Source organism: Carcharodon carcharias, chromosome 1 (assembly GCF_017639515.1).
Source record: "Carcharodon carcharias isolate sCarCar2 chromosome 1, sCarCar2.pri, whole genome shotgun sequence".
NCBI classification, from domain to species: Eukaryota; Metazoa; Chordata; class Chondrichthyes; order Lamniformes; family Lamnidae; genus Carcharodon; species Carcharodon carcharias.
In genome coordinates, this window is record NC_054467.1 from 121,254,763 (window position 1) to 121,274,607 (window position 19,845).

The 19,845-nt window shown below is 40.6% G+C and overlaps 1 protein-coding gene across 1 annotated transcript in view; it reads right to left on the minus strand.

The window, feature by feature from the left end:
- Positions 1-19,845, minus strand: part of adgra3 (adhesion G protein-coupled receptor A3) — a 246,688-nt gene that overhangs the window by 54,453 nt on the left and 172,390 nt on the right. The window contains exons 8-12 of the mRNA XM_041193385.1: positions 19,065-19,229; positions 10,748-10,949; positions 9,706-9,855; positions 1,931-2,092; positions 1,484-1,696 (exon numbers count right to left, since the gene is read on the minus strand). Coding sequence (XP_041049319.1) covers positions 1,484-1,696; positions 1,931-2,092; positions 9,706-9,855; positions 10,748-10,949; positions 19,065-19,229 — 892 coding nt within the window. The remainder of the gene's footprint in view (positions 1-1,483; positions 1,697-1,930; positions 2,093-9,705; positions 9,856-10,747; positions 10,950-19,064; positions 19,230-19,845) is intronic.

Here is a 19,845-nt window from a genome sequence, read left to right on the forward strand (position 1 = left end):
TCAAGGGACGCAATACTAAACCGGGGGGCTGTCTCCTTGCCTTTGAGGGCCATGTCTTCTTTGCAGCAGTCGTGGGTTGGAAGCACAGAGATGTGCGCGCTGCTGCACTTTAAATATGGTGCCTGGCATGAGGAAGCGGCAAGGTGAGAGCATGGCAGGCGAATGAGAGCATTTCTTGGGAATACATAATTAATGAGACGGAATTAGGGCAATACGGCGTGAAAAGCGCCAGTGCAGTTGGCGGGTAAAACGTTCTCCTTCCGGCCCGCTACCGACTTAGGGCGGAATCATCTCAGATTTTCACTAAGTAATTGCTGCCAAATGCACAAGTGGCTTATCAGAAAATGTTATACTCAGATCAGATTGCTGTTGTAACAATATCAAAGACATTTGGTCTTTTACGCTTCTGTGTTTCAATGTTCAAGTCTGAAGTACAGGTATCAGATATTTTGCGATTTTCTCTTTCAGATTGTTATTAATTAAAATAATAAATTACCACAAGTATGCTGATAAAAGATCTTACAACGTCAACAAAACAGAAAAGTTAATATGTATAAAATACAATTAAATTTTATTCAGAAAGCTCCAACTACATCACGTTTGTGCGTAAAGCTAAATTGAAACCAAATTATTTAGATATTCAGTCATAAATCATCCTTTAACATAAGCAGTTAAACTGCAATCAGCTTTTATTCACACACCCAATGTAATTAACTTTCCCCATCTCCTACCAGTACAGATGCAGTCAAATGGTCCATGAATAATATACTTTAAAATTTCACATAGTCACTCAGTTTTTAATAAATGTATTGCCAATAATAATCATAAAGCTGGTAATGTCTATGCTGGGCAATGGAACACTTTCCTGGTTTAATCAACATTAAGCATTTCCAGACTAAGTGCTAACAAAGTACCCAACAATAAATCCACGAAAGAAAGCCCTGTCTGTACAAGTGCAGAGATGGAAACTTCAGTTTCCCAGAATAGCCATCCTTACAATCTCAGTGATATTTCCAATGTAGTTCCAGCTAATGCTAAACTTACTGTTACAAAATTCACTGTTGATTTAATGTAAAGAATGTTAACAGAATGAGGAAATTTTCACTACATCAATTAGGCTTAGGTTCAGTAGTCTCAGGTGAAGTGCTGTGAGATAACTTCCTGAGCTACCTGGTTCTCTTTTCCTGCTCCCCAAAGAGCTTGTTATAGTACTTTAACAAAAGCACCCAATAGTAAACTGAAAATTTGAGCATGTTGCTGAAAAAGGTAGCACAAAAGTTGCTTTTGCCAATAGTTAATAAGAATCCATGGAAGTCATGAAAACCTCTTGATTTCAGTGTTGTTCAATGATTGCAAAACCACTTCTTGAGCATTAATCAAAACAATGCTATCAGAACAATCACATTCCATAAGCACCATAATTAGAGCTTCATATAAAAATAAAATGTACAGGCATTTTTATCATCCCTAATTATTTGCTTACCTTTATTACAAAACTGGAAAGTGTGTTGCTAATATTGCCAGGGCTACACTTAAAACTGAACTGTTTATCCAGGTTGCCATCAGGATCACGTCGTGCAAAGTCAGCAAGTCCTGTTCGGTCTGCCATGGCTACCTTCTGGAATACAGTGCAAGTCATTCCAGTGAAGCCATTAGCCTTCACAACAGAAGCTTCCATTGCAATGTTTGGAGAATACTGTAAAGACATTAATCATGTTGTTAGAATGCATATCTACATAATTATCAACATTTATTTAGGGGAAAAAACTGCAAACAAGGACATGTGTTTTATATCTTTAATAATGAAACTCGCTTTAGCAAAAAATAATACTGACAATGGTTCAAAGATGCACAGCAGGAGAATTACATCTTCAGTTTACAGGTACTAAAATGTTAACAGCTGCAAAATATTTTAAAGCTCTGTTCTTACTGTGGAATAAACAAGGGCTCCACTTGCTAGCCTGTAAGTAGCAATGCGTTGTAAACACTGAACAATTCGCGTGCAGGCCTTTGCTTCCCACTGAGCCATCCAAAGGACATGTTCATCTGCTAACATGATGTTACTAGCAATATCCACCATGACATCCCCAAGCTAAAACAAATAAACACATTAAAAAAAAGTCAATCTAATCATTATAAAAAATGCAATCCTTTGACAGAAAATTATGCATCATTAAACAGTGTAGATTATTAAAACCAAAGTTTCAGCAAAACTGACAAATCAACAATCTTTGGAAACAAAATACATTATTTTTGTTGAAAATATTGAGTATTGTCACATTGCATTTTCTTCCACAAATGGAATGGTTATAGAATAGCTGATAATGTTTAACATTCTAATGTCAAAAAAATGCAATGCAATCTTTATAATGCTGTACAGATTACAAAAATTCCATTCAGAATATGTCCCTATGAGGTTTCAAAACATAATCCAAACCAAGCAAAGCAAATGGAGTGCTTTGATTTCACAGGTCACTCCATTTAAACCAAATGCAACATTAATCTGTCAATTACAAACCTCTGTTGTCTGTCAGCCAGTTGCACAAGCAGAATATTTAACTTGTCTCTAGCTGAAATTAAACACAAGTATCTTATGCTCCCATCCTACACTACACTTCCAACAAACAATCTGATTATATTTTTACAATTCTGAATTCATATCTTATTTGCATGTTGTGGATTTCAACTGGTTTAGGACTACACCAACCCATGTATGGAAATCACCAAAGTATATGATACTAGTTCCCAAGCAAATACCTCCACAGTCCACAGCCATGCACTAGTTTGATTGGCATGCTCTTAAATGTGCAAATCGTTTTGTTAACGAGTTTACTAATGGATAACAAAAATTTGTAATAAGAATTGCATCATATCCCTGTAGAAGCCTGCATATTTAAGTCCAATGCTCATGTTTTTCAGTGTACTGTAATAGATAGCAATGGATACAGATTCATAAAGAACAATGCTTCCAGACAAACATCCTTAACTTTAATCACTCACTCGAACAAATTCTCAACATCATGATACAACATTTTCTACTAACTTGCTCTCTAATTTAAATCAATTAAAATCCATTACTTGGGATTTTACGGCATTTTTGTGAGATTTTACTTTGCTATTTGCCTCCTTCCATTTTTTTTTTAAACTTATCTAATTACTCTCCCATGTTCCAACCCAATTCTTTGTATGTTGTCCTCTGGTACCCTGACCAATATTTTTCCTACAATCAACATCACAAAAACAGATTACCTGATCATTATTACATTGCCGTTTGCAGGAGCTGTGTGCAAATTGGCTGCCATCTTTCCTACATCACAACAGTGATTACAGGTCAAAATGTAGTTCATTGGCTATAAAGTGCTTTGAAGACATCAGGTAGCCATGAAAAATGCAATATAAATATAAATTTTGTTTTAGTTTAGATGTTGTAAGCAGTCATTAACTGTGGCTCTTCTTCTATTTAGGTTGTTCATCTAGGCTCAATGGGTAGCATCAAAGCCTGTTTACCATGCCTCTTGTATGTGTAAGCCCACTCCAGAGGCTCGATCACACAATTTAGGCTGATATTTTTGTGCGTTACTGAGGGAGTGCTGCACTATTAGAGGTGCTGCCTTTCCAACAAAGTGTTAAACTGAGACCCCATCCATCCTCTCAAGTGGGCGTGAAGAATTCCATGGCACTATTTGAAGAAAAGTAGGAGAGTTCTCCTGGTATCTTGAACCATATATATCCTTCAATCAACCGCTAAAATTAGATGATCTGGTCTCCTACTTAATTGCTGTTTACAGGATCTTGCTGTGCACAACTTGACTGCTACATTTCCTCCATTGTACATTATACTACACTTCAAGAAAGTGCTTAATTGGCTGGAAGGTGCTTTGGGAAATTCTGAAACAGTGTTAGGCGCTATACTGATGCAAGTTCTTTCTTGGGTTTCATTTATATCATTAACTATTCTGCTTTACTTGCCATGCCTTGAGTGGCTTTGTCTACTATCTCTTTTATCCAGCTCCTTAAATTCTTTATTATTAATAACTGTCTAGCTGAAAACTAAATATATGTATTTAGCAGCAATTACCTATAATGTATTAAATAGTTCATTTCCAAGAAAGAAGAAATTCCAGATGGATTCTATTTTTCCAATAAAAAGGCTCAATGATTTGACATATATGAAAAGGAGTAGGCCATTCAGCTCCTTGAGCCTGCTTTGCCATTCAGTGAGGGACGAAGGAAACAAACTGTCATTGCAGCTATGTTTCTAATATGAAAAATAAAAATTCAGATACTATGTTAGATTGTAATTGTGGTTTCATTTTGGAAGCAGAAACCACGACCACTGATATGAGACATAGGACAGGATTTTTCAGATGACAGGATTTCCTGCAGCACCAACTGAAGAATCAGAGGAGAGCGCACCTCCACTGATACTGGCTGCCCTGCAGCCATTTAACATTTGGCAGGGTCTTAATTGGCTAAGGGTGAGACTTTCATTCCCATCAAGTCACACCTTAGAGAGCTGCAGGCCAATCAGATGGCTGGCAATTCTGTAATCTTAGCAGCACCAGATTCGAGCAGTAACCACTGCTGGCACTACAGCCAGTCCCTGAAGAGGAGGTGGTTATGGAGGTCTGACTGAACGCAAGTCCAGTTACCAGCCTAGCTGGTAGGACCCAATGAGGGGAGAGAGGAGGCGGGGGGGCTGGGCATGTTTCAGATGTTGGGGAGGGGGCTGGTCTGACCTTTTGTTTTGGGGGGTGGGGGGGGGGGAAGAAAGGGTGCTGCCCATGAGCACAAGGGACCCCCAACCGAGGTTAGCACCACCCCACCACCCAACCCCCACCACCACCCCCCACCCCACCCAGTCCCCTTCTAGCCTTTGCCCTGCAGCAGCCTGTGCAGCTAAAACTGCCAGGCTACCTGCTTGATATGGGGCTCCCCTACTGTGGGTAAAATAGTGGCAGAGGTGGGATGAGGCACTTGAGTGCCCATTAATTGGCCACTTAATGGCCTTAATAGGTCCAGGGGCAGGTGGATGACACAATGCCTCAACCACTCCACCCCATAAAATGGGAGCAAGGTTAGGGGGCAGGTGGGTAGGTGGTTGGCAGGCCACATGCTCGATTTTATGAGCCACCCACCGCCTTTGAACCGGCTGACGAGGGACCAGAAAATTCCACCAATGGAATAGAATATAAAAAAGCAATCCAGATCAGTGTCATTCCTTTCATGCATCATATTCAAGTTGTGCACTTGTAGATCCTACTGCTCCAATTAAATTGCGCATTAAGGTTCTGAAGAATTTCTCACCAACCCAGATAGGTAATCAAATGAAAATGAATAATTATCCCTTTATCCGGTTGCCATCATCAATGACAAAGAAATTTATCATGCATTAAATAGTTGACTTGTTTGAGAAATTGATCACAAAACTCAGTGAAAAGAAAACTAGTTAACTCAATGGCAAATAATCATATTTTTGAACATGTTAGCAGATGCTACCTGTTGATAAACTGCAATCACAACTAGTAATAGAGATCCACAACTTTCATAACAAATCAGTCTGCCTGTACGAAAAACAAAACCAGATTTCACAGCTATAAATGCTTAAAATAATTTTATTGTCCTTAGCTACTATGACTATTACAATAAGCATTTAAACAGGTCATTGCTCTTGGAAATTATTAAGAAAAACTGAAAGGCTGCCTTACATTGCTGAGCTGACAAAATCTCAAAGTAAACATAAACCACATTTCATTCAGACGCCGCTGATCAATAGAATACAATCTAAACTACTCTGCTTGATGATATACATTTCAATTCACTGTACAAAAGAAAACCAATGCATAATCAAATAGTTTATATGGAAGTGATCCATTTTAAGGGTTTCAAACTCTCTGACATTTAATGACACTACTTTCAATGCTTTATTTTCTGCAATTCATTGTATACATTCAAGATGGTTTTACATTTAAATGAATCATCTTGTGGATTTGGCTAAATGGCAACTATTGTTTCACATGACAAAAAGATGGGTGACATTGTAAACAGTGTGGATAAAAGCATAAAGTTACAAAGGGATATTAATAGATTAACTGAATGGGCCAAACAGTAGCAAATGAATTTCGATATAGGCAAGTGTATGGTTACCCACTTTGGACCTAAAGAGAAAGAGTATTAAAAGGTGAAAAGCTAGAAGTGGAGGTCGAGCGAGACTGGAGTCCATGTACATAGATTATTAAAATGTCATGAATGGGCATAAAAAATAAACAACAAGTTAATAGAAAGCTGACCATTACGCCTAGAGAACTAGAATACAAGGGGTTAGAAGTCATCTCCAGCTATGCAAAGCCCTTGTTAGAGTATAGCTGGAGAACTGTGTCAATCCTGGACACCACACATCAAGAATGATATATTGGCCATGGAGGGAGTTCAGCATAGATCTACCAGAATGATACCTGGACCCCAAGGGTTAATCTTGAGGAGAGTTTTTTTAAAAATCCGTTCTTGGAGTGCGGATGTCGTTAGCAAGGTCCATCCCTAATTGCCCTTGTGAAAGTGGTTGTGAGCCACGGCTTTCAACTATTTACTGCAGTCCGTGAGATGGAGGTACGTACATCATGCTATTAAGGGACTGAGTTCCAGGATTTTAGCTCAGAAATACATCACCATTCCTTCATCATTGCTAAGTAAAGATGGAGAGAGACTTGGAGCAAAGCTTGCAGGTGCTGGTGTTCCCACATGCCTGCTGTCCATGTTCTTCAGGTGACTGGGGAGTTTGGAAGGTGCTGTCAAAGAAACCTTGATGAGTTGCAGTGCATCTTGTAAATAGTACAGAATTTTTTGTTCACACATGATTTACTTGTATGCAGTGACTGAAAACACATCTTGTCAGGCACAGTAGTTTAGATGATATTCTAATGATCAGTGGTGTCTCAATGAAATGCGGTTCATGTTTACTTTAAACTCCAGTCAACTCAGTAATACAAGGCAGTTTTTTGTAGACCATAGTTCTCTGAAATCATTGTTTAAATACATATTGTAATCCAACAGGAAATGTCATATTTTAAAATAATTTTATCACTATTTGAGCCATTTAATTTCAGAAATTTAATTTAACTTTTCATTGAGGTAGCCCATTACAAAAACTGCAAATCTTACTAGTTGCATTTTCTAACCAGCTTATCTAATGGACTTCAGTACCATCTACGAAGGTGCTCGTGAATATAACATTATTCCCAATTAAATTAATTAGTTTTGTGATCCATTTCTCAAACAACCCAAATATTAAATGAATGATAAATATCTTGTCAATTGTAATGGCAACTGGGTATAAGAATTGTTATTAATTTGATTACCTATGTGGATCAATGAGAAATTATTCAAAAAGTTCCCATAGGTGATTCTTGTTTTTGGTCTTGCCATGGAATGCCTGTATTGTTTGGAGCTGCACTTATTCAGACAGGTGGACAGTATGCCATCATACTCCAGATTTATGGCTTATAAATGGTGGAAAGGCTTTGGGTAGTCAGGAGCTGCAGAATACTCAGCTCCAAATCTGCTCTTCTAGCCACACTTTGCAGGTAGCTGCTTCAATTAGGTTTCCAATCAATGATAACCCTAGGGTGTTGATAATGGGTATACAGTGATGACAGACACTATTAAATATTAAGGGAGATGGTTTGACTCTTTGCTGAAGATGATCATTGAATATACACAACATACAACTGCCTAGCAATCATCAGCCAATAAACCATCCTCAGCTGCTTCATCAACAGCCTTCCTTCCATCACAAGGTCAAATGTTCACTGATGATTGCACAATGTCAGCACCATTTGCAACTCCTCAGATATTGAAACAGTCCGTGCTAATATGAATAAAGACCTGGACAACGTTCAGGCTTGGTCTGAGAAGTGGCAAGTGACATTCATACCTCAAGTGTCAGGCAATGATTATCTCTAACAAGACAGAACCTAACCATCTCCCCGTGACATTCAATAGCATTACCATCAATGAATCCCCCACTAACATTCACTCCTCCCACCACCGACGTACAGTGGCAGCAGTGTGTACCATCTATAAGATGCACTGCAGCAACTCACCAAGGCTCCTTCGACGGCACCTTCCAAGCCCACGACCACTACCATCTAGAAGGACAAGAGCAGCAGATGCTTGGGAACAATACCATCTGTAAGCTCCCCTCCAAGCCACACACCATCCTGACTTGGAACTATATCGTCATTCCTTCACTGTCGTAAGATCAAAATCCTGGAACTTCCTTCCTAACAGCATGGAAGTTCCAGGATTTTGATCTTGCGACAGTGAAGGAATGACGATATAGTTCCAAGTCAGGATAGTGTGTGGCTTGGAGGGGAGCTTACAGATGGTATTGTTCCCAAGCATCTGCTGCTCTTGTCCTTCTACATGGTAGTGGTCGTGGGTTTGGAAAGTGCCGTCGAAGTAGCCTTGGTGAGTTGCTGCAGTGCATCTTATAGATGGTACACACTGCTGCCTCTTCCCCCCCCCTCCCCCACCACCACCTTAAACCAACTTATATTTCACCCCTTTCCTAAGATCCACTCAGTTCTGTTGAAGGGTCATAAGGACTTGAAATGTCAACTCTTTTCTTCTCCGCTAATGCTGCCAGACCTGCTGAGTTTTTCCAGGTAATTCTGTTTTTGTTTTGGATTTCCAGCATCCGCAGTTTTTTGTTTTTATATTTTTATAGCATGTGGGTATAATTACACCAGATGGACTGCAGCGGTTTAAGAAAGTGGCTCACCACCATCTTCTTGAGGGCAAATGGTGATGAACAACAAATGCTGGCCTAGCCAGCAAAGCCCACATCTCATGAAAGAATTTTTAAAAATTACTTGTCAATTACTAACAAGGAAACTAGGCTATTCTTTGAACTTAGAAAATCATGGGGATGATTTGATCAAGGCTTTCAAGAAATTAAGGGGAACTGATATTACCTGCCCTATTTCAGCTGATTGGGGAATCCAGAACTGGGGGGCATAGCCTAAAAATTAGAGCCAGGCCTTTCAGGAGAGAAGTATAAAAATTTCTACAACAAACAGCAGCTTATCCTGGGTCAATTGTAAGTTTTAGATCAGAGATTGAAAGTTTTATGTTAACCAAAATTATTGAGAGATATGGGACAAAGACAGTCAATATGGAATTAAGCCATATATCAGCCATGATTTCACTGGATGGTGGAAAGGCTCAAGGGGCTAAATGGCTTACTCTTGATATGATGGTCTGTCTCCAGGCCTCCTCTCTTTGTATAACATAAGAGTACTTGATTCAATGTGGACGGGATACAGATAGTCAATGAAAATTCAACAGAGGTTGTCAATCTTGTTCAAAGAGACAGAGGGTGGCTATTGCAACAAATAGAAAAATTTACGCAGGAGTAGCAATATGCATTCATATGAGATTTGGTTTAAGGTACATTGGTGAGACAAAGCAGAAAAGACTTTTACTCAGCAGCTTGCAATTCCATACATGTAGAAGTGCTTCACATTTGTATTAAGTGATTCATATATATAAAACATGATCCATTCACCACACAAAAGTCTTACTTTCATAAGCATAACAAAAACATTTTGGGCAGAAATGATTAATGTAAAATTGAAGCATATTTAAATATGCACAAGTATTTAAAAATTTAGATGACATTGATAATAAAAAATCTCAAAAACTCACCTCTTTGTATTTCTCTGCAAATCTGTCAAACTTTTCAATCATTTCAGCCACAAAGATGACATCCATCTTATCTGAAAAGTTTGCAGCTTCCACAGTGTAAGCCAGAAGTTGCCGTGCTGTCGCCACAGCATTTGTGAGATTCAAAGGCATCTGTTTATGGGAATTAAAAAGGTTAAAATTAAATAGTACTGCTGGACAACATAGTGGAAGAAAGTTTATTGTATCAGTGAACTAACTGGGATAAACAATTCATAAAGGTTTTGCATGAATCCATATTTCAACTTTTACATTGTATATACCACACTTAATATACAACACCCAAAACAGAAAACTGAAAAGTGCTATATTAATGACAACAACAAAAACTATATCAGGAAAAAAGTTTCAAGATTTCACTGCACCTCATCTCACAGATTTATTGTGCATTCTGAAAGATGTTCTTGCATTTATACAGTGCCTTACCATCCTGCCAGAATATTGTTCCTTGTTTACAAGATGAATTATTGCACTGCAGTGACTGTTGAGTAAGCTTATGGCTGGGATTTTCCAGCCCTGACACTGGCAGGCATTACTGCAGGTGGGAAAATTAGAAGAGCATTTGACTTAATGGTTCTCCAAATTTTGCCATCCTGCCTGCAAAGATGCCCACCGATGTTGGGGCCAGAAAATCCTGCCCAATGTTACTACCATTCTTACACAAATCAACAAAATGCATTTTTGGTGATATTAGTTGAAGCCTGGATTGTTTACTCAAGTCCAGGTGTGGCAACTAAACTTTTGAAACAAGTGATAAGAATAATGCTTACAGAATTAAGCTGACAATCTACAACATGCAATAATAAGTAAGGCTTAGTAATGACAAAGTTCCATTTAATTATAAAAAAGTTTATTGCATATTACAATGTGCATTGCTATAACCCTATTTGTGTGGTGTATACAATGTAAATTTTATTTTCTAAATTAATTTACTATATAAATTTAAGCTTACATTGTTATACAGCATAAGATTATTTTGCTAATATAAGCGAGCTCTCATGTGTACCTGGTTAAACATGTAAAGCACCCGTGTAACATCATTTGCATATTGACATCGAGAATAATTGTCTTCAGACCAAAATCCTCCTCTGTCACACTTGCGCCAAGCCTTTTTTTCATCCTGAGAGCCACCGGGGTATATGCCAGTGCCAGCAGAGTAACGGGTACAGAGCAGGTAGGCAGTGATGCCAGCCAGTGTACGAGGCCACCTGCATGTGAGAAAATTATTCCATTCAATTTACTCAAATTTAGCTCAAATCAGAAATTTAAGCTTTAGTTTTCATAACAAGTAAAAGAGTAAAATTAAATCAACTTAATTGTTATAGTTGAAAGTTTTAATTATAGTTGAAAGTGGTTAACATTTCTGACCTACTTCTGCTCCTATTTCTTATTATTGCTTTAATATTCTAAACCTATCGAGTCTATGACAACTTTGAATATTTGTTGAACGCTCTTCAAATGGAAAAAATATTCATGACTCCTTTCCTATAAAACAGTATGGAAAATATTGAAACGTGACCACAGCATTACACTAGAATTGAAATATTAAACTGACTGATGCTGGTATGCCTACAGTTGACCAGCTGAAGAAATATAAAACCAATCAGTTTAGCATCTTAATTCTAATATTATTCACACCGCTAAAACAAAATTATGCCACTGTTTCTAAGCATTTGGAGCTCAAAGTATAGCACGCTATAGCAGAGCTAAATTAAATCCCATCCTTTACAAACTGGAAGTTAAATAGGATTTTATAACCCAACCTTATGTTATTACGACATTGTATCTCATGTCCTTTTGTGAAGGATATGTGCAATCTTTACCTGGTCTGGCCTGCATGTGACTCCAGACCCACAGCAATGTAGCTAACTCTTAACTGCCCTCTGAAATGGCCTGGCAAGTCACTCAGTTTAAGGGCAAATAGGGATGGGCAACAAATGCTCATCTTGCCAGCGAAGCCCCCAGCCCACAAAAGAATAAAGAAAAAAAGTCCAAGCTTTTGAAATTCTGGAACAGATGGCAATCCTTAAGTGCTGTCACACAAAATCACTTTGTATATAGCTTTTGTTGAGCAAGGGAATAAGAAAAATGCTACTCTAGAAGCAGCATTAATAATTCAAAACTGCAGATGAGAAATTGCAAAGAAAACAGCACAAATAAAATGAGTGGGAATGTGGAAAATAATTATAATCACAGACAAACATAATCTTAGGTGCATAAGGACCAACACTGCATTTTCCAACATTTTGGGAATAATTCTTTACAACATGGTAACACTACTGTTATGACCAGGTGGGGAAGAATGAATTGGCTCCCCTCTTTTCAACTCCCTCAGTCGGCCGCAACAAAGGTTTGCTTAAAACTTTTTTCCCATGGATATCACTTCCCAATCCAAATTTTTAATAAGGAGCCAATCAAACCAGGTTTTCTTCAAAAAAGAGCAAGTTCATCAGTCACTCAAACCAGAGGAAGAATAATTAAAATTTGCAACACAACTTTTCTAATCTGTGTAAATGTAAGAGCCCAAGTAAAAGTTAATAAAAATGTACAAATAAGTCCCTGGAATGTCGGTGAGGTGCAGATGGTGGTATGTCGCGGTCATTATTAGGTGTTTTAGGTGGAACTCTGGAGCTGACTTAGGTAGTTTCATAGTCTATTGGAGACACTTGTTGGGTTGTCACCAGATGGAGAGATGGCCTACTTATCATTGTAGGGGTGGCTGAGGAGGGTGCTTCTTTCCGCTTATTGTGTGTCTCTGCTAAACAACTTGTTTCCAACAGGAGGGAGTGCTCCCGGGGCGAAGGGTGGGAGGGATGGTGGTGGAGCTGGGCCGGAGTGCACAGGGGGTAAGATGAAGCACGTTTCACCCCTCATCCCGTGCGCTCTGGCCCCCTCCGCCCTGCCTGCTGTGGCCTCCCCCACCCAGCCTTGCATGCTCCACTAACGCGCCCCCCCCCACCCCCCACCCCCCCCCGGTCCTGTATGTGCTCTCTCTCCCTCCTGCTGAGACAAGTTGTTTGCCAGAGTGCCAGAGGTCTGGGGCCAGAGCGCTGAGGAGAGAGAGAGTGTGCTGGGGGGGTGGGGTTTGATGAGAGAGAGAGAAATAGAGAGAGAGAGAGAGGAGAGGAGAGAGAGAAAAAAGAGGATGCCCAGAGGAGAGAGAGAATGCAAGAGAATGTGAGCATGAAAGAGGGAGAGCATGATGCTGCTGCTGTTCTTCTGGCTGGTAAAAGTAGGGAAAATCCCAAGATATTCGACAAGTATATCAATGGGAAGAGGATAACCAGGGAAAGAGTAGGCCCCATTAGGGACCAAGGGGGCAATCTATGGGTGGAGCCAGAGGACATCGCTAAAGTGTTGAATGAATACTTCACATCCATCTTCACCCAAGAGAATGAGAATGAAGGTATCGAACTTGGGTCGAGAGACTATCAGATTCTTGAGCAAATTGATATAAAGAGTGACAAGGTATTGGAGGTGTTGGCAGGCTTAAAAGTGGACAGATCTCCAGATCCAGATGATTTGTGTCCCAGACTGCTGAGGGAGGCAAGGGAGGAGATCGCAGGGGCTCTGATCCAAATTTTTAATTCCTTTCTGGTCATGGGGGAGGTGCCACAGGATAAGAGAACAGCTAATGTGGTTCTGCTATTTAGGAAGGGCTGTAGAGATAAGCCAGGGAACTATAGGCCAGTGAGTCTCATGTCAGTGGTAGGGAAACTATTGGAGAAAATTCTGAAGGAGAGAATCTATCTCCACTTGGAGAGGCAAGGTTTGATCAGGGAGTCAGCATGGCTTTATCAGAGGGAGATAATGCCCAACAAATTTGATTGAATTTTTTAAGGAGGTGACCAGGTGTGTAGATGAGGGTACTGCAGTTGATGTAGTTTATATGGATTTCAGCAAAGCCTTTGACAAAGTCTCACAAGGGAGACTTATAAAGAAGGAAAATGTACATGGGATACAGGGTAATTTGATAAGGTGGATTCAATATTGGCTTAGTTGTAGGAGGCAGAGGGTGATGACAGAAGAATGCTTTAGTGTCTGGAAGCCCGTGTCCAATGACATACGACAGGAATCTGTGCTGGATCTCCTAGTTTTTGGCATTTATATAAATGACATAAATGACTATGTGAGGGGTAGGATTAGTAAGTTTGCGGATGACACAAAGATTGGCCGGGTGGTTAACAGTGAGGTTGAGTGTCTTGGGCTACAGGAAGATATAGGTGGGATGGTCAAGTAGGCAGATAAGTGGCAGATGGAATTTAACACTGAAAAGTGTGAGGTGATACACTTTGGAAGGAGTAATTTGACAAGGAAGTATTCAATGAATGACATGATAATACGGAGTTCTGAGGAACAGAGGGACCTTGGCATATGTGTCCATAGATCTCTGAAGGTGGTGGTGAAAAAGACATTTGGGACACTTGCCTTTATCAATCGAGGCATAGGTTACAAAAGTAGGAAGGTCTTTTGGAGTTGTACAGAACCTTGGTGCGGCCACAGCTGGAGTACTGTGTGCAGTTCTGGTCATCACATTATCGGAAGGATATGACTGCACTGGAGGGGCTGCAGAGGAGATTCACCAGGATGCTACCTGGGATGAAAAATTTAAGTTATGAAGAGAGGTTGGATAGTCTTGGGTTGTTTTCATTAGAGCAGTGAAGACTGAGGGGAGACCTGATCAAGATGTATAAGATTATGAGGGGCATGGGCAGGGTGGATAGGGAGCAGCTGTTCCCCTTAGTTGAAGGGTCAGTCATGGGGGGACATAAGTTCAAGGTGAGGGGCAGGAGGTTTAGAAGGGGATGTGAGGGAAAACTTTTTTACCCAGAGGGCGGTGACGGTCTCAAATGGGTTGCCTGGGAGGGTGGTGGAGGCAGGTTGCCTCACATCCTTTAATAAGTACCTGGATGAGCACTTGGCACGTCATAACATTCAAGCCTATGGGCCAAGTGCTGGTAAATGGGATTAGGTAGGTAGGTCAGGTGTTTCTCACGAGTCGCTGCAGACTCGATGGGCTGAAGGGCCTCTTCTGTGCTGTGTGATTCTGTGATTCTCCCCGGCCACTGCTTACGCCAGTCTTCACAGCCAGTTTTAACTAATTTCTCTGTGTATTCCTAGGAGGGTGGCTAGGGCGCAGAATGTACTCTGGGTGGGGGACTTCAATGTCCATCACCAAGAGTGGCTCGGTAGCACCACTACTGACTGAACTGGCCGAGTCCTAAATGACATAGCTGCTAAATTGGGTCTGCGGCATGTGGTAAGGGAATCAACAAGAGGAAAAGCATACTTGACCTCGTCCTCACCAACCTGCCTGCCGCACATGCATATGTCCATGACAATATCAGCAGGAGTGACCACCGCACAATCATTGTGGAAACTAAGTCCCGCCTTCATATTGAGGATACCCTCCATCGTGTTGTGTGGCACTAGCACCATGCTAAATGGGATAGATTTCGAACACATCTAGCAACTCAAGACTGGACATCATGAGGCACTGTGGACCAGCAACAGCAGCAGGACTGTACTCCAACACTGTCTGTAACCTCTTGGTTTAGCATATCCCTCACTCTACCATTAACATCAAGCCAGGGGACCAACCTTGGTTCAATGGGGAGTGCAGGAGGGCATGCCAGGAGCAGCACCAGGCATACCTAAGAATGAGGTGTCAACCTGGTGAAGCTATAACACAGGGCTACATGTGTACCAAACAGCATAAGGAACAAGTGATAGACAGAGCTAAGCGATCACACAATCAACGGATAAGAACTAAACTCTGCAGTCCTGGCACATCCAGTCATGAATGGTGGTGGACAATTAAACAACTCACTGAAGGAGTAAGCTCCACAAATATCCCCATTCTCAATGATGGAGGAGCCCAGCACAGCAGTGCTAAAGATAAGGCTGAAGCATTTGCAACAAGCTTCAGCCAGAAGTGCTGAGTGGATGATCCATCTCAGCCTCCTCCGGAGGTCCCCAGCATCACAGATACCAGTCATCAGTCAATTCGATTCACTACATGTGATATCAAGAAATGGCTGAAGGCACTGGATACTGCAAAAGCTATGGTCCCTGACAATATTCCAGCGATAGTGCTGAAGACTTGTGCTCCAGAAATTTCCACGCCCTTAGACAAGCTGTTCCAGTACAGCTACAACATTGTCATCTACCTGGCTATGTGGCAAATTGCCCAGATATGTCCTGTACAAAAAAAGCAGGACAAATCCAACCTGGCCAATCACCACCCCATCAGTCTACTCTCGATCATCAGTAAAGTTATGGAAGGGGTCATCAACAGTGCTATCATGTGGCGCTTGCTTAGCAATAACCTGCGCACTGATGCCCAGTTTGGGTTCCATCAGGGCCACTCAGCTCCTGACCTCATGGTTCAAACATGGACAAAAGAGCTGAACTCCAAGGTGAGGTGAGAGTGACTGCCCTTGACATCAAGGCAGCATTTGACCGAGTGTGGCATCAAGGAGCCCTAGAAAAACTGGAGTCAATGGAAACCCGGGGGATAACTCTGCTGGTTGGAGTCATACCTAGCACGAAGGAAGATGGCTGTGGTTGTTCGAGGTCAGTCCTCTCAGCTCCAGGACATCACTGCAGGCATTCTTCAGGGTGGTGTCCTAGGCCTAACCATCTTCAGCTGCTTCATCAATGATTTTCCTTCCATCATAAAGTCAGAAGTGGGGATGTTCGCTGATGATTGCACAATGATCAGCACCATTCACGAGTACTCAGATGCTGAAGTAGTCTGTGTCCAAATGCAGCAAGACCTGGACAATATCTCGGCTTGGGTTGACAAGAGGCAAGTAACATTCACACCACACAAGTGTCAAGCAATGGCCATCTCTAACAAGAGAGAATGCAACCATCACCCCTTGATGTTCAATGGCATTACCATCACTGAATCCCCCACTATCAGCATCCTGGGGGTTACCATTGACCAGAAGCTGAACTGGACTAGTCACACAAATACTGTGGCTACAAGAGCAGGTCAAAGGCTAGGAATCGTGCAAAGAGTAACTCACCGCCTGAGTCCCAAAGCCTGTCCACCATCTACAGGTCAGGAGTGTGATGGAACACTCCCCTCTTGCCTGGATAAGTGCAACTCCTACAACACTGAAGAAGCTTGACACCATGCAGGACAAAGCAGCCCGCTTGATTGTTTGTGGATATGGTGCCACTCACTGCCTCCACCACCGATACACAGTAGCAGCAGTGTGTACCATCGACAAGATGCACTGCATGAATTCACCAAGGCTCCTACGACCACTACCATCTAGAAGTACAAGGGCAGCAGACACATGGGAACACCACCACCTGGAGATTCCCCTCCAAGTAACTCACTATCCTGACTTGGAAATATATTGCCATTCCTTCACTGTTGCTGGGTCAAAATCCTGGAACTCCCTTCCTGTCAGCACTATGGGTGTACCTGCGCCACATGGACTGCAGCGGTTCAAGAAGACAGCTCACCACCACCTTCTCAAGGGCACCTAGGGATGGGCAACAAATGCTGGCACAGCCAGCGAAGCCCACATCCCATGAATGAATGATTAAATAAAACTAGCACAGATTGGGCCCGCTTAGGAAATTGGAGCTTTTCTTTTCCTTCTTTAATGTTCTTTCTTCCTCTCCTTACTGCTATGTAGTAACATAGGCATCATGTGCCCTGTGGTGGTTTTTACCTACATGGGTAAGAAGGCCTAAATTCAGCACAAATAAAATAATGAACATGGGAAATCCTTAGTTTGCATGGTTCAGTAATTGGAACTGGAATAGTTACATTTGCAAAAGAATAAATGATTATTGACATCTTTGTAGCATTGCACATGATTTGGATGATCAGCTAGTTTGTATCAATAACAATTTATTGCAGGAAATGCACAATGAGGACCTCCCATCTTCCATACTCCATAAACTTAAGCTCACCCAAACTCTGCTGTCCATATCTTAACTCCCCAAGTCCTATTCACCAATCACTCCTGCACTCACTGACCTACATTGGCTCCCAGTCCACACAAGGCACAAATCCCTCCTGCATTTAACCTCCTTCAGCCCTGTAACCCTGTGATCTCTGCCTTCCTCCATTCCTGACCTAATGCATTTCCCCCCACTTTGTTTGCTGCACTGTTCAAAGCTAAGCCTTTTGCCCTCTCAGCCATTTGCTCTGGAGAAACAGAGGTTAAGTACTGCCTGTAAGATTCTGGAGTTAATAGTTGACCAGTAATAAGCAAAAACTCAAAAGTGTACATTATGTCCACCATTTGGGTTAACACAGCACATTTTTATTGCTTTACATATTCCAGGAAACTTTGTAAGAGAAGTTAAAATCTGGAATTACTATTTGGCTCAATCATGTGTACTACACAAAATTAAAGTTTCCTGGTTTAACATTAACCTTTGCTTGCCAGAGTAATTATCAGTTTCACCAGAAGATTGCCTAAGCATACAAGGTATGTGCGAAGAAAAAAATATCTAAAATAAAAACAGAAAACTCTGGAAAAACTCAGCAGGTCTGACAGCATCTGTGGAGAGAGAAACAGAGTTAATGTTTAGAGTCTGGCTGACCCTTCAGAATAAAACACCCAGTCCAGCTAAAAAGGCAGCCCCATTTTATTTAAACAATTCGGCTCATGATATTGTATAATTAGGTATTGTGTTAAATGAGAGAGCTCCTGAACATAATACAGCATTCCTTCAGTACTGTATTCAACCATCAATCCCAATAATATGCTGAATCACTGAAGCAGGATTCCCAATCTTCTGGAAAGGGTGAGAGTTTGAGCTAAATTAAAACAAAGTTCTGTACCATAACTTAAGAGCATTTACCATTGCAATATTGGACAACCATAGTTTTATCTTCTTTACTGCTATTATCTATGTGTAGAAACTTAGCACTTTTTAGTCATTTAACTAACCAATTAGATGCATCAAGAAAATTAATCTTTAATTGAACCAATTTACTAGATAATAACTACACATTGCTTTCACTATATTCAAGCATCAGTTGCTCAAATTCCCCAAACTTCATTCCTGTACATATTAATAATGTATCTTTTGTTGAAACTCGTTTTTAATAAAGGTCTCATATTCTGAGACTGGTTTTCAAATGTACAGTATATCTCAATAATGCTTTGCAATCAGCAATTCTATCACAGCAAATGTGTTAACTGCCGTCAGTAGAGTGATGAACTACATTGTGTTTAGTTGTAAAGAGAGCACTTTAGTTCTGGACAATTGAGAAAAGGACACCACCAGATATGAAACATACTGCCAGTCTTTCACGGAAAAGCTTTATTGTGCAAATTTATTACCTGAAATCCCCTTTGTTATTCATCACCATCTCTGGTGGGCAGTACTTAGCTGAGCTCTCCAAGACAACTACGTCAATCTGTTTTGTTTTGTTTCCGCGTTTGGTTTGGACATGGCATTCCCAGTTTCCAGTGGAACCCATTTGGATATTTGAGATAGTTACAGCACTGCATTTAGAAATAGTTACATTACCATTCAACAGAAACACATGAATACATAGTTTTGGGGGAAAGAAATCACTTCAGAAAATAGAATAACTCATCTAATTGTAAATATCCACAGCTGCAAGATATATTAGCTGCAAGCATGTTCAACAATCAGGAACACAATTTTGAAATGGTTCAGTGCTTTGAACAATTATCAAATGCTAAATAGATTTTTCTAAATGTGAAACCCACTGAAATGACAGAAAAACAAATTGAAGCAGTGCCAAATCTTTAAGTATCTTAAGCCATTGAGTACCAAAGTTAAATTTTGCTGAAAATCCAGTATTATGAAGTAAATGTTGGAAATAGTACAAATATAACTAATCCTGAATTCCTGACAATTTAATTCACATTTAAAAGACACTATCACAGAGACCTGAAGTAGCTTTTTTCAACATTTGGAGCATTACAATCTAGTAAAATCATGTTTTCTGCATTAATAACATTTGCTTTTGAGCAACTATTTGGGGATTTATGGAAGGGTACAAAATCTGCACTGGGCACAGTGTAAAAATTGTGGCATCATATCCAGGTCAAATGACATTCAATGTCCTGAAAAGTTAACAGCTCAATGAAG